Below are 23,796 nucleotides of genomic sequence, written 5' to 3'. Positions count from 1 at the left end.
AACCACAGAGAATGGGATTTAGGGCACATTTGAGAGAATGTAAAAACACAGGGGCGACTACAATAAATATAATCAAGACGCCGATATGGCAGCGTCGCGAATCCACTTGCTCCTCATGACGCCTACGTGTGCGGCACCGTATGGAAGGGGTTAAATTATCATATCGTCGTCGTCGTCATCGTAAAGTCGAACAATCGTAAGTCGCGGCCATCGTAAGTCGACGTTTACCTGTATACTATTATAGTACCCATAGTTGTTTAAAAAATAATAAAATGCTGTGATACAGGTAAACGTCGACTTACGATGGCCGCGACTTACGATTGTTCGACTTTACGATGACGACGACGACGACGACGATATGATAATTTAACCCCTTCCATACGGTGCCGCACACGTATGCGTCATGAGGAGCAAGTGGATTCGCGACGCTGCCATATCGGCGTCTTGATTATATTTATTGTAGTCACCCCTGTGTTTTTACATTCTCTCAAATGATTCATTCTCTGTGGTTTTCAAAATTCGCGGGTGAAAGAGAGAACGATCGATATAATCGGTGACTATATTTTATGATGCGAGTATTATTACGTCACGTCGTACGGCTGGCATTGGCTGCTGCCCGCGAGATTTAAGTTACGTACTGAAAATACATATTATAGTGTTTGAATATGGTAAAAAGGATAAAAATAATTAAATAAACTACTGTACATGTTTAATAGGCTATATTCAGTATCTCTGGTGGTTAATGTACAGGTAGGCTAGGTACAGTGACCACGGAACAGAGTGGGGATCGACTTACGATGAGATCGTCTTACGATGGCTCTATCGAAACCTAATGCCATCGTAAGTCGACGTTTACCTGTATTCTCAAATCGAGGTATTTTTTTAGTTCCGACCATGGGTGCAATATAGCAATAGAAAATTGATTATTAATTTTGTAAATTAAAATGTATCAACGTAATATGCAGTTTTGTGGGCGGAAGTGATTTAAAGAATACCTTGCTACAAGCAAATATGCTAATGAACGAAGTCAGTAGCATAGGATCGGGACGCCATCTTGTCGTCTGTCAATTGATGGCCTCGGTACTGCCGACAGTACCTCGCTAGGTACATTTTCTTGAAGGAATGTTATGGAGCAGAGATACATGCATTCCTTCAAGCTGCAAGAACTTTGTATACTCCACAAGCTGAGAAGGTGGTTGAAAAGCCCGCCAACGTCTCTCACGACGACGACAATGAGGACGAGCCGGATGACATTTAATTTGTAGGTAATGATTTATTAAACACAAGTTAGGTTAGTTTAGGTTAGATGAATTTATCATCCTTTCATTTCTTTGACGTCGGCATCCATCATAACAAACATGGCGTACCATTTGTCTGACACGACTTCGTTACTTACGAAATTTGTTTTAGCACCTTTTTTATCCGCTCACAAAATTGCATATTACGTTGATACATTATAATTTACAAAATTAATAATTAATTTTTTATTGCTATATTGCGCCATGGTCAAAACTAAAAATTTACCCAAATTTAGCTTTCTATATGGTATATATTATTGTTACCATTACCAAAACAATGCATGGATCTCACCATCATGAAAACAAACTGTTCAGTACTACCAACTTGTTGCTGTTACAGTGACACATGGTATAATCCTAAATATTTTAACTAAAATCCACCAAAATCATTTTCCTTGCTGTCATCATCTTCACCACCAAACAGCTCCTCCCACTCATTTCTGTGTAGAGTATTGTCATACGGATCAACTTCATCAGCCATAGGAATATCAATATCATCTTCCTCCTCCACATTATCATTAGCCGGATCATCCGCACAGTTGAGATTACAAGACTACTCTGAGACACTGTTGGTTAAAATTGTTTCTAACAAAACACGCCTAGTCAGTTTATTCCGTATACCATACATTACAGACGCTCCTCTACTTACGTTCATTTGTTTTACGTTTTTTAAATTTTACGTTTGAACTGACTGTAAAAAAAAAAATTGTAAACAAAAAACAAAAAATTTGAGTGAATTTTTTAGTTTAGCGCACTGTCAGTAATATGAGACGTTCAAACAATACTTACGCATGATGCTGCGTCCATTGTTTACATGGCGCAAACGACAGACTGAACGTGCCTTGCCTCCTCCTCCTCCTCCACCATCTCACTTTGTTGCTTGAATTTAATTTATTTGAAATTAATGTTATTATTTTACAATGTTATGTTTACAATTAATGGTTTAGGGGTGTTTTATAAGATACGGTAATAGAATTTATGGATGTATAGTACAGTATGAACGGTCATACATTACTGGAACGTACAGTAACAACTTAGGTTCATTTTCACGTTATGTTCGGCCGTTTGGAACGTAACTAAAACGTAAGTTGAGGAGCGTGTACTTGGTAATCTGTTCAAATTTTTCACTCCGCTGAAATGGCAACCTCAGTGAAACTTGTTAAATATTAAAATCAGTGAACTTGAAAAAAACATAAACCAAAATACATCAGAATTAATGAAGTGAAAAAACCATAATAATCAATTGCTATACCAGGCAAGCCATGCCACTTCAAAGCATTAAGACAGTAGAATGTGTACAGCACCAAAACAAAAATAACCCACTTAACCTGTACGTGAGGTATATGGAAAATTCCAGATTTTTTGGCAAAAAATGGGGTGTCAACCTTTACACGAGATTGACCTATAGACGAGTATATACGGTACTTGCATCTCTCAATCTACATTCTACCTCCATTCCTCCCTTTCCTGCCACATTTGCACCCAAATATCTAAAACTATCCACTTCCTCCAGTCTTTCTCCCTTAATACTCACTTCCAGCCTGCTGCCACTTTCTCCCCTTGTACATCTCATCACCTTACTTTTACCCACATTTATCTTCAACTTCCTTCTTTCACTCACCTTCCCAAACTGTCACTAACTTCCTCAGTCCCTCCTCTGAACCTCCCACAAGTGCAGTGTCATCAGCAAGCAACAGCTGGCTTACCTCCCTGACCCACTACCCTTGCATTTACCTCTCGCACCACCCCATCCATGTATAAATTGAATAGCCAAGGTGGCATAATACATCCCTGATGAAGTCCCATTTTTACCTCAGACCACTCATTATCTCCATTTCTAGTACTAACACATGCTCTACTACTCTCATAAAAACTCTTGACTGCTCTTAACAGCTTTCGTCCTATCTTGTGTATCTGTAGTACCTCCTACAGTGCCTTCCTCTCTATCCTGTCATAAGCCTTTTCCAAATCTATAAAAGCTAAAAAAAAAACAATCTTACCTTTTCCTATAGCTTTCTCACATATCTGTTTTGCCATAAAAATCTGATCTATGCAACCATTACCTGTCCTAAACCCACACTGTTCCTCACCAATTACTCCCTCTGTTCCTCTCCTAATCCTCTCAATTAAGACCTTCCCATAAGCCTTCCCAACTACACTTAACAAGCTAATCCCTCTGAAACTACTACACTTGCACTTCTCCCCTTTCCCTTTGTGAAGTGGAACTATACAGGTACCTTCAGTCCTCTGGCACTCTACCCTCTCTTAACCACTTCCATACGGTGCCACATACGTAGGCGGCATGAGGAGCAAGTGGATATACGGGGCTGCCATATCGGCGTCTTGATTATATTTATTGTAGTTGCCCCTGCATAATGACATACTCTCTAAACTGTCTTCATCACATTTTCTTTGGTTATCAAAATTCACGGGTGAAAGAGAGAACGATCGATATAAGCGGTGATTATATTTTATGATGCGAGTATTATTACAACACATCGTACGTCTGGCAGATAATGCTGCCCACGAGATGAAGAGGAGTGAAGAGGTTAAGCAAACATTAAATAACCTCACCAGGCAGTCCACCATAACTTTACCTCCTTTTTTCAGACATTCTGCATGACATCCATCCCTCCAGGTGCCTTACCTGGTCTCATCATCTTAACCACTTCACTACAGGACTTAAATCTCGCGGGCAGCAGCCAATGCCAGCCGTATGACGTGTCGTAATAATACTCGCATCATAAAATATAGTCACGGCTTATATTGATTGTTCTCTTTTTCACTCGTGAATTTTGAAAACCACAGAGAATGGGATTAAGAGCAGATTAGGAAGAATGTAAAAACACGGGCAACTACAATAAATATAATTGAGACGCCGATATGGCAGCGTCGTGAATCCACTTGCTCCTCATGATGCCTACGTGTGCGGCACCGTATGGAAGGGGTTAACAACTGCCTTCATTTCATCTTCCCTTATTTCTCCTCCATTTTCCTCACTCATCATGGTCATTTTCTTAGCACTTCCCACTGCAACTACCTCTCCCTCCCTATCCTCCTTCACAATTATCATACATACGTATACCAAAGGCTTTTTTTCCCCCTTACATTTGAGGTGAGAGGACAGAAGATAGGGGTGAATGGAAAGGGGTTGTGTATAGATGATGCTGTGATGCATGATGGGGAGTGGGTGGGGGATGGTGGGGGGAGGAAGTATGTAAGAGAAAAAATTTGATGCAGCCCAAAGGGATTTTTCCCCATCTTCTCCTTTTCTGCATGGGGGGACGGAGAGGGGGTCGCCAAATTTATGAAGCGGCCTTCCTGTGGATGTGCTGTGTCTTGTGACACTGTCTCTGACCCAGGGCAGTGGACGGGATACAGGGATGTCCCGTCACAAGGAGGTGCCAAGATGAGAGGGAGGGTGGAGGGGAGTGGAATATATAGGAAGTGGAATGGGTGGGAGTGGTTCTATGCCTTTTTCTTTTTGGCTACCCCCCCCGTGTTGGGGGAAAAAGCCTTTGGTATATGTATGTACATTTGAGGTAGCCAAAAAACAAAGGCATAAAAACCACTCCCACCCAATCCATCCCTATCATACTCCAGTGTCACATGGGCTCAAACAAAGCCTTGGGAGTGATACTTCACTCCCAAATTAAAAAAAAAACACACTCCACCCCTTTCCACCCTCTTCCCTCCCTCTTATCTTGGCACCTCCTGGATGATGCGTCATCCCTGTATCTCGTCCATTGCCCTGGGTCAGAAGCAGTGTCACAAGACACAGCACATCCACAGCGAGGCCGCTTCAATAAAATGGCAACCCCCCTCTCCATCCCCTCATGCAGAAAAGGAGAAGACAGGGAGAAATCCCTTTGGGTTGCATCAAAATTTTTCTCATACTCCCTCTCCTCCCAACCCCCACCCATTCCACCTCATGGATCACATCATCCATATACAACCATTTGCCATTCACCCGTCTTCTGGTATTTTATCCTCTCCCGTCCTTCCTCAACAGACATTCCCCTCTTCCCCAAAGCCCCTTTTACTCCATCCATCCATCTCATCCTAGGTTGCCCCCTCATGTTCACCCCTTCCACATCTGCCTTCCACACCTCTTTTACTAGTCTTTCTTCACTCATTCTCTCCATGTGTCCAAACCACCCAAATACTCTTTCATCCACCCTATCTCCCAACTCCCTTTCCACCCCTGTTCTCCTCCTTACCTCCTCATTTTTCACTCTATCCAGCCTAGTAACCCCTATCATACATCTCAGAGACCTCATCTCAAAAACACGTTCAAATTCCTCTCTTCCTCTCTTATGTTCCATGTTTCTGCCCCATAAAGTGCTGTCAGCACAATTACTCCTTCATATAATCTCCTCTTAGCATCCATTCTCAAATGTCTATTTCTCATTATACTTTTTAATCCATCAAGGCACTTACCAGCTTCTTTCAATCTACATTCTACCTCCACTTCCACTCCCTTTCCTGCTACGTTCGGACTCAAGTATCTAAAACTATCCACTTTGTCCAATCTCTCTCCCTTAATACTCACTTCCAGTCTACTGCCACTTTCACCCCTTGTACATCTCATCACCTTTTACATACATACATACATATACCAAGGCTTTTTCCCCCTTCCAAGGGAGGTAGCCAAAAAGGGAAAGGCACAAAAACACTCCCACCCATTACATCCCCAAATACACTCCACACCCCTCCCACCCTTCCTCTCATCTGAGCACCTCCTGGATGACGGGTCATCCCTGCACCCTGCCCACCGCCCTGGGTCAGAAGCAGTGTCGCAAGACACAGTACATCCACAGCAAGGCCGCTTCATTTAATCGGCGACCCCCCCTCTCCGTCCCCCTTTGCATGTAAGGCGAGGACGGGGAGAAATCCCTTCGGGCTGCGTCAAAATTTACTCACACATACTACCCCACCCCTCCGCCCATTTCTCCTCATGCAGTCACAACATCATCCATATACAACCATTCTCCACTCACCTCTGTCTTCCGTCCTCTCCCTTCCTTCCTCAACAGACATTCCCCTCTTCCCCAAAGCCCCCTTCACCCCATCCATCCACCTCATCCTAGGACGTCCCCTCATGTTCACTCCCTCCACATCTGCCTTCCATACCTCTTTTACTAGTCTTTCTTCACTCATTCTTTCCATGTGTCCAAACCATCCTAATATTCTTTCATCAACCCTATCTCCCAAATCCTTTTTCACCCCTGTTCTCCTCCTCACCTCCTCATTTCTCACTCTATCTAGCCTAGTAACCCCCACCATACTTCTCAGACACCTCATCTCAAACACATTCAAACTCCTTCTCTCTTCTTCTCTTATGTTCCACGTTTCTACCCCATACAGTGCTGCTGGCACAATCACTCCTTCATACAGTCTCCTCTTCGCATCCATTCCCAAATGTCTATTCCTCATTACACTCTTTAAACCACCAAGGCATTTACTCGCTTCTCTCAATCTACATTCTACCTCCACCTTCACTCCACCTTTTCCTGCTACACTTGCACCCAAGTATCTAAAACTATCCACTTCCTCCAGTCGCTCTCCCTTAATGTTCACTTCCAGTCTACTGCCACTTTCACCCCTTGTACATCTCATCACCTTACTTTTACCCACATTTATCTTTAGCTTTCTTCTATCACATACTCTCCCAAACTCTGCCACCAGCTTCCTCAATCCCTCTTCTGACCCTGCCACAAGCGCAGTGTCGTCCGCAAACAACAGCTGGCTCACCTCCCACTTTTCTCCATTTTCTTTAACCATCTCCAATCTCTGACTCACTACCCTAGCATTCACCTCTCGCACCACCCCATCCATGTATAAGTTGAACAGCCAGGGCGACATAACGCATCCTTGACGAAGTCCCACCTTTACTTCAAACCACTCACTCTCTCCATTTCTAATCCTAACACATGCTCTACTACTCTCATAAAAACTCTTGACAGCTCCCAAAAGCTTTCCTCCTATCCCATAAATCTGCATAACCTCCCACAGTGCCTTCCTGTCTACCCTATCATAAGCCTTTTCCAGATCCATAAAAGCCCAAAAAACATCCTTCCCCTTTCCTATAGCTTTCTCACATATCTGTCTTACCACAAAGATCTGATCTACACAACCTCTACCCGTCCTAAATCCACACTGTTCCTCACCAATTACTCCTTCTGTTCCTCTCCTAATCCTCTCAATTAAGATCCTCCCATAAGCCTTCCTTACTACACTCAACAGGCTAATCCCTCTGAAACTACTACATTCACACTTGTCCCCTTTTCCCTTGTAAAGTGGAACTATACAGGCACTACTCCAGTCCTCCGGTACTCTACCCTCTCTCCAGCAAACATTAAATAACCTCACCAACCAGTCCACCATCACTGAACCTCCCTTTTTCAGACATTCTGCATGACATCCATCCAGACCAGGTGCCTTACCTGCTTTCATCATCTTTACAACTGCCTTCACCTCATCCTTCCTTATTTCTCCTCCATTCTCCTCACTCATCACTCTCATTTTCTTCGCATTTCCCACTGCAGCTATCTTTCCTTCCCTATCCTCCTTCACATTCAGCAACTCCCTAAAATATTCTGCCCATCTTTCCCTCACTGCCATCTCTTCCATTATCATCTCTCCATCTGTACCTTTTACCTTTTCTTCCCTACTTGATTCGCCTCCTCTTCCTCTCTTAATTTCTTTCCAAAACATCTTTTTATTACTTTCAAAATTTTTTGTCATACTCCTACCCCATTTCACATCTGCTCTCCTCTTTGCCTCCTTTACCTTTTGCTTTACTTCTCTTTTCTTTTCTTTGTACGTCTCATATGACTCCCCTGTCCTCTTTTGTAACCAATCTGTGAATGCTCGATTCTTCTCTTCTACAACCTTCTTTGTTTCCTCATCCCACCATTCACTACCCTTTCTTCTATTTCCCCCTGTCCTTCTTGTTCCACACACCATCCTTGCACACTTTAAGACTCCCTCCTTGAACCATCCCCATTCCTCCTCCACACCCATCTCTGTTCTATCCTTTACTCCCTCCCACTCCTCCTTCAGCTTCTTTTCGTACTCCTTCTCCTTTTCCTTTTCATTCAAGGAGTTCACTCTAAGAACCTCCCTACCTTTTGTCCCTTTCCTCCTTCTCCATCTATCCTCCACTCTCAGCTTACCTTCCACCAAAAAATTATCTGATATTCCCCCACCCTCTCCCCTTCGCACATGTACATCCTTAACTCTTCCTATCATAATCCTATTTACCACTACATAATCCATTAGCGCTCTATCTACCACCCTTCCCTCCACCACCCTCTCCCATGTGTACTTATGCTTGACTTTCTTCCGAAACACTGTATTTGCTATCATCAACTCTCTTTCTAGACACATTTCCACCATCAACTCTCCACTACGATTCTTTCCTGGAACTCCACACTTCCCAACCACTCCATCGATTGGACCATTTCCCACCCTAGCATTATGGTCTCCCAATACTATTACATTGACATTTCTTCCTAAACCCTCTATGCACTCATTTAAATCTATCCAAAAGGCCTCCCTTTCTTCCATGCTCTTCTCACTGCCCGGCCCATATGCACTTACAAAGACCCACATCTCCTTTCCCAGTTTCACCTTCATCCACATTATCCTTGAGGAAACCTCCTTCCACTCCACTACCCCTTTACCTATCTCCTCACTTACTAGAATAGCCACCCCTTCCCTCCCTCGCCCTCTCTTCACTCCTGATAACCTCCCACTTACACTCCCAAACTTACACTCGCCCTTCCCTTTCAACTTAGTTTCACTCAAAGCCAACACATCCAACTTTCTTCTCACAAACATACTACCTATCTCTTCCCTTTTACTCTCATCTGTACCACATCCACGCACATTAAAAGACCCAAACCTTAGGGTGCTGGCCCGAGGCCCTCCAGCACCCCTTATGCCTTTCCTTTTCATTTTAGGAATCTGCCCCTTGGGGCTACAGGGAGAAGGATGCCTAGTCCCTCTCCCCGTCCCTTTCTTCTCGCCTCTTACGATCCAAGTGGGAAACTTGGTGGCAGTATTCTTTTCCCCCACCACAGGGAATTCCCCCATCACAGAAAGAGAACACTCAGAGAAATGGTACAGGACAGCAACAAGGGGTTGGGGGACAGCATAACGGAGGGACAGTCGTAGTATAAAAGTGTCATCATTTCTCTATGAACAGAATTTCTTCTATCATAGACAAAATGATGTGTGGCTCTGGTCCGTAGGGGCGCCCCATATAGACCCTAAAGTATCGACTGCATGCTACTTTGCCACAATAACAAGCAGCCAATACCCCAGACGGGGTACCTTTTACCCACATTTATCTTCAACTTCCATCTTTCACACACTCTCCTAAACTCTGTCACTAACTTTCTCAATCCCTCCTCTGATTCTGCCACAAGTGCAGTGTCATCTGCAAACAACAACTGGCTTATCTCCCACTTTTCTCCATTTTCTTTAACCATTTCCAACTCCTGACCCACTACCCTTGCATTTACCTCTCACACCACTCCATCCCTGTATAAATTGAACAGCCAGGGTGACATAACTCATCCCTGACAAAGTCCCACCTTTACCTCAAACCACTCGTTCTCTCCATTTCTAATCCTGACACATGCTCTACTACTCTCGTAAAAACTCTTGACAGCTCCTAAAAGCTTTCCTCCTATCCTGTATATCTGCAAAACCTCCCACTTTGCCTTTCTGTCTACCCTGTTGTAAGCCTTTTCCAAATCCATAAAAGCCCAAAAAACATCCTTACCTTTTCCTATAGCTTTCTCACATATCTGTCTTACCACAAAAATCTGATCTATGCAACCTCTACCTGTCCTAAACCCACACTGTTCCTCACCAATTACTCTCTCTGTTCCTCTCCTAATCCTCTCAATTAAGACCCTCCCATAAGCCTTCCCAACTACACTTAACAAGCTAATCCCTCTGAAACTACTACACTCACACTTGTCCCCTTTTCCCTTGTAAAGTGGAACTATACAGGCACTCCTCCATTGTTCTGGCACTCTACCCTCTCTTAAACAGACATTAGATAACCTCACCAGCCAATCCACCATCACTGTACCTCCTTTTTTCAGACATTCTGCATGACATTCTTCTAGACCAGGTCCCTTACCTGCTCTCATCATCTTAACAACTGCCTTCACTTCATCCTTCCTTATTTCTCCTCCATTTTCCTCACTCATCACGGTCATTTTCTTAGCACTTTCCATTGCAACTACCTTTCATTCCCTATCCTCCTTCACATTTAGGAATTCCCTAAAATACTCTGCCCATCTTCCCCTTACTGCCTTCTCTTCCATTATCATCTCTCCATCTGCATCTTTTACCTTTTCTTCTCTACTTGACTCACCTCCTCTTCCACTCGTAATTTCTTTCCAAAACATCTTTTTATTACTTTCAAATTTTTCTGACATACTCTTACCCCATTTCACATCTACTCTTCTCTTTGCCTCCTTTATCTTATCTTTACTTCTCCTCTCTTTTGTTTGTATCTCACATATGATTTCCTCATCCTATTTTGTAACCAATCTGTGAAAGCTCGCTTCTTCTCTTCTACAACCTTCTCCACTTCCTCATCCCACCACACACCATCTTTGCACACCTTGTGACTCCCTCCTTGAACCATCCCATTCCTCCTCCACTCCTAGTTCTACTCTATCCTTCACTCCCACTTCTCTCTCAGCTTCTTCTTGTACTCATTCTCCTTTTCTTTGTCATTCAAGCAGTCCATTCTAAGCACCTCCCTGCCTTTTGTCCAATTCCTCTTTCTCCATCTATCCTCCACTCTCAACTTACCTTCCTCCAAAAAATGATATCCCCCCACTCTCTCCCCTTAGAACATGTACATCCTTAACTCTTCCTATTATATTCCTATCTACTACTGCATAGTCCATTAATGCTCAATCGACCAACCTTCTGTTCACCACCCTCTCCCATGTGTACTTATGCTTAACTTTCTTCCTGAACACTGTATTTGCTATCATCAACTCTCTAGGCACATCTCCACCATCAATTCTCCACTACAATTCTTTCCTGGTACTCCACACTTCCCAACCACTCCGTCTTTTGGTTCATTTCCTACCCTAGCATTAAGGTCTCCCAATACAACTACATTGACATTTCTCCCTAATCCCTCTATGCATGCATTTAAATCTATCCAAAAAACCTCCCTTCTACACTCTTCTCACTACCAGGCCCATATGCTATTACAAAAACCGACATCTCCTTTCCCAATTTCACCTTCATCCACATTAACCTTGAAGAAACCTCCTTCCACTCCACTACACATTTACTTATCTCTTCACTTACTAGTATAGCCACCCCTTCTCTCCCTTGTCTTCTCTTCAACTCTCTAAAATACTCTGCCCATCTTTCTCTTACTGCCTTCTCTTCCCTTATCATCTCTCTATCTGCACCTTTTACCTTTTCCTCTCTACTTGATTCACCTCCTCTTCCTCTCTTAATTTCTTTCCAAAACATCTTTTTATTACTTTCAAAATTTTGTCATACTCTTATCCCATTTCACATCTGCTCTCCTCTTTGTCTCCTTTATCTTATACTTTAATTCTCTTCTCTTTTCTTTGTACCTCTCATATTCCCTCATCCTATTTTGTAACCAATCTGTGAAAGCTCACTTCTCTTCTACAACCTTCTTTGCTTCCTCATCTCTCCACTCACTACTCTTCCTTCTATTTCCTCCCATCCTCCTTGTTCCACACACCATCTTTGCTTACCTTATGACTCCTTGAACCATCCCATTCCTCCTCCACTGCTAGTTCTACTCCATCCTTCACTTCCTCCCACTCTTCTCTCAGCTTTTTGTACTCCTTCTCCTTTTCTTTCTCATTTAAGCAATTCACTCTAAGCACTTCCCTACCTTCTGTCCTTTTCCTTTTTCTCCATCTATCCTCCATTCTCAACTTACCTTCCACCAAGAAATGATGATGTTCCCCCCACTCGTTTCCCCTTAGAACATGTGCATCCTTAACTCTTCCTACTCCTCGTTACCACTATATAGTCCATTAATGCTCTATCTACCACCCTCTCCCATGTGTACTTATGCTTAAATTTCTTCCTAAACACTGTATTTGCTATCATCAACTCTCTAGATACATCTCCACCATCAACTCTCCACTACAATTTTTTCCTGGAACTCCTCACCAACCACTCCGTCTATTGGTTAATTTCCTACCCTAGCATTAAGGTCTCCCAATACCACTACATTGACATTTCTCCATAATCCCTCTATACACTAATTTAAATGTATCCAAAAAGCCTCCCTTTCCTCTACACTCTAGATACAAGGCAAGAAATTTCTTGTCAAAGAGTGAATACAAGCTGCAGTTGAAAATGAATATACAAAGAAGTACAACTACCCCAGCCTCACATGCATCTTACAACATATGTGCTTGGGTCACAAAACAAGCACTCCTAAATGAACACCCAATCTCTCTACCTATGCTTCAAGTGTTTAGCAAAAGAGAATTGGAGAACCAAAGTGATTCACTGATTGATTGATTAGAGATATGGGTCACACATCCTTAATGCATTCAGATAGAAACAACAAATTATTTCTGCACATTCCCATATACTTCTTTCATTGACATCATGTCCTCTTCATACTGAAGAGATGACCAAAATGATACAAGGACTCAAAAATTTACCTTATGAAGACAGGCTAAGGCACCTTAACTTGTGCTCTCTGGAAAGATGCAGAGTGCAGGGTGATCTAGAGGTATTCAGATGGGTCAAGGGCTATGACAAGGGTGATGCAGACAATGTCATCATATAATTACAGTAAGGCAGGATTTGTAGTCAGAAATTTAGATTTAAGAAGGAAATTGGCAAGATCTGGTTTACCAACAGTGGTTAAACAAGTGGAACTTAGTAACCATGTAGTGAGTGCTGAAACTATTGGTTGTTTTAAAAGGTTAGATGACTTTATGGATTGGAATGATAAGTGGTAATGGACATGGAACTACCTAGTGTAGTTCATATGGTCTCTTACAGTCTCCTTCATTCTTATGTTCTTATTTCTTCCTTGATTACATCTTCACTATTTTTTATTATCAAGGTTGATTTAGCCAAGTCTTGACTACCTCCCTTTAACTTTTATTTTTTGAACAGACGCATAAGCCTAGGGGAGTCTTTCCTGACAGCAGATGGAATTTTAATGACCTTACAAAATATCCTAGAAGGCCTGGTGGTCTACCCTAAGGTCATCGAGCGACACATTATGCAGGAACTTCCCTTTATGGCAATGGAGAACATCATCATGGCTATGGTAAAGGCAGGGGGTAATAGACAGGTAAGTTACTGAAAAAAGGAAGTGATAGCATAGTGTATTTTTATTTTGTATAAGGAGGTAAAGTGATGGTGGACTGGCTGGTGAGGTTATTTAATGTTTGCTGGAGAGGGGGTAGAGTGCTGGAAGACTGGAGGAGTGCCTGTATAGTTCCACTTTACAAGGGAAAAGGGGACAAGTGTGAGTGTAATAGTTTCAGAGGGATTAGCCTGTTAAGTGTAGTTGGGAAGGCTTATGGGAGGATCTTGATTGAGAGGATTGGGAGAGGAACAGAGGGAGTGGTTGGTGAGGAACAGTGTGGATTTAGGATGGGTAGAGGTTGCGTAGATCAGATCTTTGTGGTAAGACAGATATGTGAGAAAGCTATAGGAAAGGGGAAGGATTTTTTTTTTTTTTTTGGGGGGGGAGGGCTTTTATGGATCTGGAAAAGGCTTAAGACAGGGTAGACAGGAAGGCACTGTGGGAAGTTTTGCAGATATATGGGATAGGAGGAAAGCTAGGAGCTGTCAAGAGTTTTTATGAGAGTAGTAGAGCATGTGTCAGGATTAGAAATGGAGAGAGTGAGTGGTTCGAGGTAAAGGTAGGACTTCGTCAGGGATGAGTTATGTCACCCTGGCTGTTCAACTTGTACATAGATGGGGTGGTGCAAGAGGTAAATGCAAGGGTGGTGGGTCAGGGATTGGAGATGGTTAAAGAAAATGGAGAAAAGTGGGAGGTGAGCCAGCTGTTGTTTGTGGACGACATTGTGCTTGTAGCAGGATCAGAGGAGGGATTGAGGAAGTTGGTGACAGAGTTTGGGAGAGTGTGTGAAAGAAGAAAGATGAAGATAAATGTGGGTAAAAGTAAGGTGATGAGATGTACTAGGGGTGTGAAAGTGGCAGCAGACTGGAAGTGAGCATTAAGGGAGAGCGACTGGAAAAAGTGGATAGTTTTAGATACTTGGGTGCAAATGTGGCAGGAAAAGGTGGAGTGGAGGTGGAGGTAGAATGTAGATTGAGAGAAGCGAGTAAATCCCTTGGTGGATTAAAAAGTGTAATGAGGAATAGACATTTAGGAATGGATGCTAAGAGGAGACTGTATGAAGGAGTGATTGTGCCAACAGCACTGTATGGGGTAGAAACATGGAACATAAGAGAGGAAGAGAGAAGGAGTTTGAATGTGTTTGAGATGAGGTGTCTGAGAAGTATGATGGGAGTTACTAGGCTAGACAGAGTGAGAAATGAGGAGGTGAGGGGGAGAACAGGGGTGGAAAGGGAGTTGGGAGATAGGGTTGATGAAAGAGTTTTAGGATGGTTTGGACACATGGAAAGAATGAGTGAAGAAAGACTAGTAAAAGAGGTATGGAAGGCAGATGTGGAGGGAGTGAAGATGAGGGGACATCCTAGGATGAGATGGGTGAAGGGGGCTTTGGGGAAGAGGGGAATGTCTGTTGAGGAAGGACGGGATAGGACAGAAGACGGGTGAATGGAGAATGGTTGTATATGGATGATGTTGTGATGCATGAGGTGGAATGGGTGGGGGGATGGGGGGTGAGGAAAATTTGACGCAGCTTGAAGGGATTTCTCCCTGTCTTCTCCTTTTATGTATGGGGGGATGGAGAGGGCAGTGGACAAGGTGCAGAGATGACCCATCATCCAGGAGGTGCTAAGATGGGAGGGTGGGTGGAGGGGAGTGGAGTTTATTTAGGGATGGAATGGGTGGGAATGATTTTATGCCTTTTTCTTTTTGGCTACCTCCCTTGAAAGGGGGAAAAAGCCTTGGTATATGTATGTATGTATTTAATGAGTGAAGAAAGATTAATAAAAGAAGTGTAGAAGGCAGAGGTGTTGGGAGTGAACAGGAGGGGGTGACTGAGGATGAGATGGATGGATGGATGAGGCAAAAGGAGTGTTGAGAAAGAGGGGGGGATATCTGTTGAGGAAGGAAGGGAGAAGACAGAAGATAGGGGTGAGTGGAGAATGGTTGTGTAAGGATGATGCTGTGATGCATAGAAGGGAGGGGAGGTTAGGGAGTAGTTATGTGTGATTGATATTTTGATGCAGCCCAAAGGGATTTCTCCCAGTCTTCTGTTTTTCTGTATGAGGGGATGGAGAGGAGGTTCACTGATTAAATGAAGTGGCCTTGCTGTGGATGTGCTGTTTCTTGCTGCATTGCCTCCGACCCAGGGCAATGGGCAAGATGGAAGGATGATCTGTCATCCAAGAAGAGCCAAGAAAAAGGGAGGGAGAGGTAGTGAATGGAAGTGGAGCATGTGCAAATGAAATAGGTGGGAGTTGAATTATGCCTTTTGACTTTAGCTACCTCCCTTGTAAGGGGGAAAAAGCCTTTGGTGTATCTATGTATATAACTTCCTTGGTATGGTAAGTTCTAAGGGATGAAAAGTTGGTAGAAAGGAACTGTGGCTTCTGTCTGGTGTAAAATTAGCTTATGGTGACCATTGGAGAGTACATTTGTGTATTAAGGGGGGGAGGCCTTACTTTTGCATATATATATATTTTCTGTCTCTTTCCCTCTCTGATATTTCTATTCATCTTTGGCAGCACCCATGTACCAAAGGACTTAATGTATTAAAGCATAAAGTTGCTTTGTCCATTCCCAGGAATGTCATGAGGAGATAAGAGTGCTGAGTCAGGCTGCAGGGAATCGTGTGAAGCAGGACGGCTTGGACAATGATCTTGTGGATCGTATAAGGAACCACTCCTACTTTGCCCCCATCCACAGTCAGATCACTTCCCTTCTGGATCCTTCATCTTTCATTGGGAGAGCTCCTGAGCAGGTGAGGATATCGAGACTTGGTTTTGGGGTGGCTCTGAATCACACATAAATATAGAATGTTTCTCTCTCTTCTTCTTTCCTTACTCCTGCTCTTTCTTCATTTCCTTACTCCCTTTCTTTCTTCTTCTTTTCTTACTCCCTCTCTTCTTCTTCCTTACTCCCTCTCTTCTTCTTCCTTACTCCCTCTCTTCTGCTTACCTTACTCCCTCTCTTCTTCTTTCCCTAATCCCTCCCTTCTTTCCTTACTCCCTCTCTTTCTTCTTCATTCCTCTTTTTCCTCACTCCTTCCTCCCTCTTTTTTTTTTTTTTTATTTTTTTTTTTATTTTTTTTATTTATTTATTTATTTATTTTTTTTTTTTTTGTCTTCTTCGTCCTCTTAAGCTGCTGGCAAGATGTTTTTTTCATCTCTTTGGAACTCCTTTAATAAGGTGGGGTAAGCCCCCTATTTATTGATTGGATAGTAATAAACTTATTGATTGATAGTAATAAACTTAAGAAATGCCATGTGAGGACAGAGCCTTTATTAGTACAATGTTCTGCTTATTAGAGCTTAATCGAGTGCATGGATAAAGCTTTAACAAGTAAAACATTGTACTAATAAAGGCCCCATCCTCACATGGTTTCAGCTTTCTACAACCGCCAGTTACACACAATAAATTAGTAAGCCAGGCAGCATGCAGAATAAAAAAAGGACAGGTTGTAAGAGGCTCGTAGATATAGGTAGACAAATGAGGTAGAGGGGTAGGTGGTGAGAATTTAATTTTTATGAGTTGGGTGTTTGGTAAACAACAGTTTGTAGGTGAAGGAGTTGCACAAGCTCACTCTCTGTCTTATGTTTACAAACAGCTGCTGGGACCCGATTTCATTGCTGTATAATGTTTATGTTTATGCTGATGTAATAATATGTAAACTATGTCAGTGTGCAGTGAATTCAAGATTACTTGAGTAAACAGTATTGCATGCAGGATTGTAACAGCTGTTCTGGATTTGAGAAGGGGTGGAGGATATTTAATTGTTTATGATTGTAAGATCACGTCTGTAGGGGAGGTTCTTAAATCTAAAATTAAAGATCATTGGACTAAAGAAATCATGACATCATTGCAGAACTGATGTAGGACCTAAATTGAGGATTCTTGATGGGAGTCCCTTGGTGTAACTTAAAGAACCAAGTGTAGTAATATTTGGGAAAAGAAAGAAAAATTAAGTTCCATTTAATTCCCCTGTCCTATACATAATATTAAGTGGAACTTGGCTAAGTTAGATGATCAGAGGTACAGGGCCTTCCTACAGATGAAAATAGTGAGTGACTAATCATACATAACAAAGACAGTGGTGACGGGAAAATGTAAAGTGAAAGCATGAAAGAAAGACGGCATTTAGAGATGATAAAAGTGTGGTGAAAGGGAACCACACAGGCACAACCCATTATAAAAGTGAGATGGGTTAAACCATTTTCTACTGAAGGGGAATAATGGGGATGACTAAAATAGTCTGGCAGTAGCCAAGTTGTAAATACTCTAATTATAAAGACTCCCACCCAGTACAAGAAGGGTTAACCACTTCGGTATGATGACGCCTACATAGGTGTCAAGTGGGTACACAAGGATGCCAGCGTCAGTGTCCTGATTATATATATGTATATATTTGTAGTACATGATTTTCCTTTCTTCACCTAACCCTGTGGTGTGGGAAAAGAATAGTGCCACCAAGTCTTTCCTCTTGAGTCATATGAGGCAACAAAAATGGGACATGGATAGGACTAGGCATCCTTCTTTCTGTAGCCCCACAGGGGACATTCCAAAAAACATACATACATATACCAAGGCTTTTTCCTCCTTACTAGGGAGGTAGCCAAAAAGGAAAAGGCATAAAATCATTCCCACCCATTCCATCCCTGAATACACTCCACACCCCTCCACCCTCCCTCTTATCTTAGCACCTCCTGGATGACGGGTTATCCCTGCACCTTGTCCACTGCCCTGGGTCAGAAGCAGTGTCGCAAGTCACAGCACATCCACAGCAAGGCCGCTTCATTAAATCAACGACCCCCCCTCTCTGTCCCCCCATGCATAAAAGGAGAAGACGGGGAGAAATCCCTTCGGGCTGTGTCAAATTTTGCTCGCACATACTACCTCACCCCCCATACCCCCACCCATTCCACCTCATGCATCACAACAGGGTCTAGGAGTTTTCCAACCAGTACCCTTAGGTTTGGGTCTTTTAATGTGGGCGGATATGGTACAGATGAGAGTAAAATGGAAGAGATAGGCAGTATGCTTGTGAGAAGATGGATGTGTTGGCATTGAGTGAAACTAAGTTGAAAGGGAGGGGTGAGTTTGAGTTTGGGAGTGTAGTTGGGAGGATCTCAGGAGTGAAGAGAGAATGAGAGAAGGGCTGGCTATGCTAATAAGTGAAGAGATAGTTAAGCATGTAGTGGAGTGGAAGGAGATTTCTTCAAGGTTAATGTGGATGAAGGTGAAATTGGGAAGGGAGATGCATTTACCTAGTTGTACCTAGTTATGTTTTATGGGACGAGAGCTATGTTTGTAGTGACCCACTTTTGTATCTCTCTGCATCTAGTTTGTTTTGGCACTCACTGTTTCCCCATTTAGTTTGTTCCAGACATCAGTCACTCTGTGTGAGAACCTATTCTTTTTTAAATCTCTTCTGTAACTGTCCTTCTTTAGCTTCTCATGTCCTTTTGTTTCTCTTGTGTCCCATTTTAATAAGTTATTTCTATCAAGAACTTCCATCCATTTCATAATTCTGTAGTCCACAAATTGCCTCTTTCTCTTCCCTGTTCCAGTATTTATAGATGTAATTTATCCAACCTTTGTTTGTATGTCAAATTTGAGAGTGTAGGTGCCATTTTTGTCACTGCTCTTTTATTTATTTATTTTCATTTATTTATTTATTTTTTGTACTAGGTGCCCATAGTATCACTTTTGGATGGATTTAAATGAGTGCATAGAGGGATTAGGGAGAAATGTCAATGTAATGGTACTGGGAAACCTTAATGCTAGGGTAGGAAATTAACCAATAGACGGAGTGGTTGGGAAGTGTGGAGTTCCTAGAAAAAATTGTATTGGAGGGTTGATGATGGAGATGTGTCTAGAGAGTTGATGATAGCAAATACAGTGTTTAGGAAGAAAGTCAAGCATAAGTACTCATGGGAGAGGGTGGTGGATGGAAGAGTAGAGTGTTAATGGACTATATAGTGGTAACTAGGAGTATAATAGGAAGAGTTAAGGATGTACATGTTCTAAGGGGAGAGAGTGGGGGAATTTAAATTATTTTTTGGTGGAAAGTAAGTTGAGAGTGGAGGATAGATGGAGAAAGAAGAAAAGTACAGAAGGTAGGAAGGTGCTTAAATTGAATGCTTATATGAGAAAGAAAAGGAGAAGTACAAGAAGCTGAGAGAGGAGTGGGAGGGAGTAAAGGATAGAGTAGAACTAGCAGTGGAGGAATAATGGGATGGTTCAAGGAGCTGATGACTTGAACCGCACAAGGTGGTTCCCCTCCTAGATCACTACTACACGAAGACAGGGAGTCACAAGGTGTGCAAAGATGGTGTGTGGAACAAGGAGGATGGGATGAATTTAAATGAGTGCATAGAGGGATTAGGGAGAAATGTCATCCCTGATGAAATCCCACTTTTACCTCGAACCACTTACTCTCTCCATTTCTGATTCTAACACAAGCTCTACTACTCTTGTAAAAAAAATCTTGACTGCTCTTAAAAGCTTTCCTCCTATCCCATATATCTGCAATACCTCCCAGAGAGTCTTCCTGTCTACCCTGTCATAAGCCATTTCCACATCCATAAAAACCCAAAAAATATCCTTACCTTTTCCTATTGCTTTCTCACATATCTGTCTTATCACAAAAATCTGATCTATGCAACCCCTACCTATCCTAAACCCACACTGCTCCTCGCCAATTACTCCCTCTGTTCCTCCCCTAATCCTATCAATCAAGACCCTCCCAACTACACTTAACAAACTGATCCCTCTGAAACTACTCCACTCACACTAGTTCCCTTTTCACTTGTAAAGTGGAACTATACAGACAGTCCTCTGGCACTCTACCCTCTCTTAAACATTAAATAAGCTTACCAGCCCACAATCACTGTACCTCCTTTTATTTTTAGACATTTTGCATGACATCCATCCAGACCAGGTGCCTTACCTGCTCTCATCTTTCCTTATTTCTCCTCCATTTTCCTCACTCATCACTGACATTTTCTTAGCGCTTCTCACTGTAACTACATTTCCCTCCCCATCCTCCACATTTAACCACTTCACCACGGGCCAAAACTTTCGCGGGCAGCATTAGCTGCCAGACGTACGATGTTTCGTCATAATACTCACATCATAAAAAATAGTCACCGCTTATATCGATCGTTCTCTCTTTCACCCGTGAATTTTGATAACCATAGAAAATGTCATGAAGACAGTTTAGATAGTATGTCATTATGCAGGGGCAACTACAATAAATATAATCAAGACGCCGATATGGCAGCCTCGTGTATCCACTTGCTCCTCATGCCGCCTACGTAGGCGGCACCGAATGGAAGGGGTTAACAACACCCTAAAATGCTCTGCCCATCATCTTCTTACTGCCTTCTCTTCCATTATCATCTCTCCATCTGCACCTTTTACCTTTTTTTCTCTACTTGATTCGCCTCCTCTTCCTCTCTTAATTTCTCTCCAAAACATCTTTTTATTACTTTAAGAATTTTCTGTCATACTCTTATCTCATTTCACATCTCTCTTCTTTGCCTCCTTTATCTTATACTTTATTTCTCTTTTCTTTGTACCTCTCATATGATTCTTTCATCCTATTTTGTAACCAATCTGTGAAAGCTCGCTTCTTCTCTTACACAACCTTTGTTTCCTCATCCCACTACTCACTACCCTTCCTTCTATTTTCTTGTTCCACACACCATCTTTGAACACCTTGTGACTCCCTCCTTGAACCGTCCCATTCTTCCTCCACTCCTAATTCTACTCTATCCTGCACTCCCTCCCACTCCTCTCACAGCTTCTTGTACTTCTCCTTTTCTTTCTCATTTAAGCAGTTCAATTTAAGTACCTCCCTACCTTCTATCCTTTTCTTCTTTCTCCATCTATCCTCCACTCTCAACTTACTTTCCACCAAAAAATTATTTTATATTCCCCCACTCTCTCCCCTTAGAACATGTACATCCTTAACTCTTCCTATTATACTCCTGGTTACCACTATATAGTCCATTAACGCTCTACCCTTCCATCCACCACCCTCTCCCATGAGTATTTATGCTTGACTTTCTTCCTAAACACTATATTTGCTATCATCAACTCTCTAGATACATCTCCATCATCAACTCTCCAATACAATTTTTTCTAGGAACTCCACACTTACCAACCACTCTGTCATTTGGTTCATTTCCTACCCTAGCATTAAGGTCTCCCAATAATACTACATTGACATTCCTCCCTAATCTCTGCACTCATTTAAATCTATCCAGAAAGGCTACCTTTCCTCTACACTCTTCTCACTACCAGGCCCATATGCACTTACCATAACCCACATCTCCTTTCCCAGTTTCACCTTCATCCACATTAACCTTGAAGAAACCTCCTTCCACTCCACTACATGTTTACCTATCTCTTCACTTACTAGTATAGCCACCCCTTCTCTCCCTTGTCCTCTCTTCACTCCTGAGAACCTCCCAACTACACTCCCAAACTCACACTCGCCCTTCCCTCTCAACTTAGTTTCATTCAAAGCCAACACATCCATCTTTCTTCTCACAAACATACTACCTATCTTCCCTTTTACTCTCATCTGTACCACATCCTCACACATTAAAAGACCCAAACCTTAGGGTGCTGGTTGGAAAACTTCTAGACCCTCTTATGCCTTTATTTTTTAGGAATGCCCCCTGTAGGGCTATAGGGAGAAGGATGCCTAGTCCCAATCCCCATCCTGTTTTTCTCACTTCTTACGATCCAAGTGGGAATACTTGGTGGCAGCATTCTTTTCCTCCACCACAGGGTAGGCAAAACAAGGAAATGAAATTCAGAGAAATGGTACAGGATAGCAACAAGGGGTTGGGGAACAGCATAACAGAGGGACAGTAGCAGTATAATAAAAGTTTCATAATTTCTCTGTGAGCAAAGTCCTCTATCACAGACAAAATGATGTGTGGCTCTGGTCTGTAGGGGTGCCCCATATAGACCCTAAAGTATCAACTGCATGCTACTTTGCCATAACATGCAGCCAATACCTCACACGGGATATTACCTTGGTAATACACTTCCATTTTTGTTTCTTCCAGGTTTCAGAGTTCATAGAGGCAGAGGTTAAGCCAATTTTAGACATGTACACAGGCCAACTGGAAGGTGAAGTCAGCCTAGTTATTTAGCCTCAACAGAAAAACACTAAGTATCAGCCCCAAGTCACAAGGCCATTATGCATATAGTTTTCCTCTGTCCCATAGCAGAGGAAGTGCAGGGATATGATATGAGTGCCATGAGAGTAATCAGTTGTAAAGCCTAATTTACCCAGGGCAAGTTTAGAGGTAAGTTAAGTGTACCAATTACTTGCCGTGTGCAAACACCTGCATAAAAAAATTGGGCAACCTGCCCAATCTTTTGTGAAGCATGTTTACACACAGTAACTTGTAGTAACTTACTCACTTGACTTGCCTCTCAACTCATCCTGTCTAAATGAGGCTTAAAAACCTGGACATTTTGTACAGAAACCATGGGCAGATTTATTTTCAAATAAAGTTGCTATTAATGTGTTTGTATAACTATCCTTTCATTACAAGTACAGGTAATTAACTCATGTATTATATCTGCTTGCTGGCTGAGCAGGTTAGGGCATAGCTACTTACAACAGAGGGTAAGGTGATGATGTTTTGAACCCTGTCACTGGGAAGTTGAACCAAGGACATGGTTCACTAAACTCTATGCTACAAAGTCCTCTGAAAGGGGCACCATCCTAGCCTCCTGATATGGGGCAGTTTTGCACTGGTAAACCAAATCATCACTATACAGGGTGTTCGGGATAAATTTTATAATTATGATTTGTCATTTCAGAACCATTTGAAGGATTTAATAGTGGTAAAATGCAACGGATAGCTGATTCTGTGTACTATTGGTGGGTGTGAGAGCTAGAGAGCATGGATGACTGGAAAGCACTGGAATATTGGAAGAGAGACCTGCATCATGATGATTTGTGCAGGATTAAAAAAATTCAGAAATCTTAGCTGAAGCTCATTGCTCCTTGAATACCATGAAGGCTGTGAGATGTGAACTGGAGAATTACAACAGAGATGTGGAAGCAGTGTCTAGTAGGAAGGATCATAGCAGGTGTTCTGA

The 23,796-nt window shown here is 42.4% G+C and overlaps 1 protein-coding gene across 2 annotated transcripts in view; it reads left to right on the top strand.

Annotated features, from left to right (window-relative positions):
* Positions 1-23,212, top strand: part of Adsl (adenylosuccinate lyase) — an 80,332-nt gene extending 57,120 nt beyond the window's left edge. For both annotated transcript variants that reach the window (XM_076179448.1, XM_076179449.1), the window contains exons 8-10: positions 13,473-13,653; positions 16,250-16,426; positions 22,749-23,212. In XM_076179448.1, coding sequence (XP_076035563.1) covers positions 13,473-13,653; positions 16,250-16,426; positions 22,749-22,835 — 445 coding nt within the window. In that variant the 3' untranslated portion in view covers positions 22,836-23,212. The remainder of the gene's footprint in view (positions 1-13,472; positions 13,654-16,249; positions 16,427-22,748) is intronic.
* The last annotated feature ends 584 nt before the right edge of the window (positions 23,213-23,796 follow it).

Source organism: Oratosquilla oratoria, chromosome 42 (assembly GCF_046742065.1).
Source record: "Oratosquilla oratoria isolate Oo_2021 chromosome 42, ASM4674206v1, whole genome shotgun sequence".
NCBI classification, from domain to species: Eukaryota; Metazoa; Arthropoda; class Malacostraca; order Stomatopoda; family Squillidae; genus Oratosquilla; species Oratosquilla oratoria.
The sequence above is the reverse complement of the archived record's forward strand: the minus strand, read 5'-3'. Positions and strand labels throughout refer to the sequence as shown.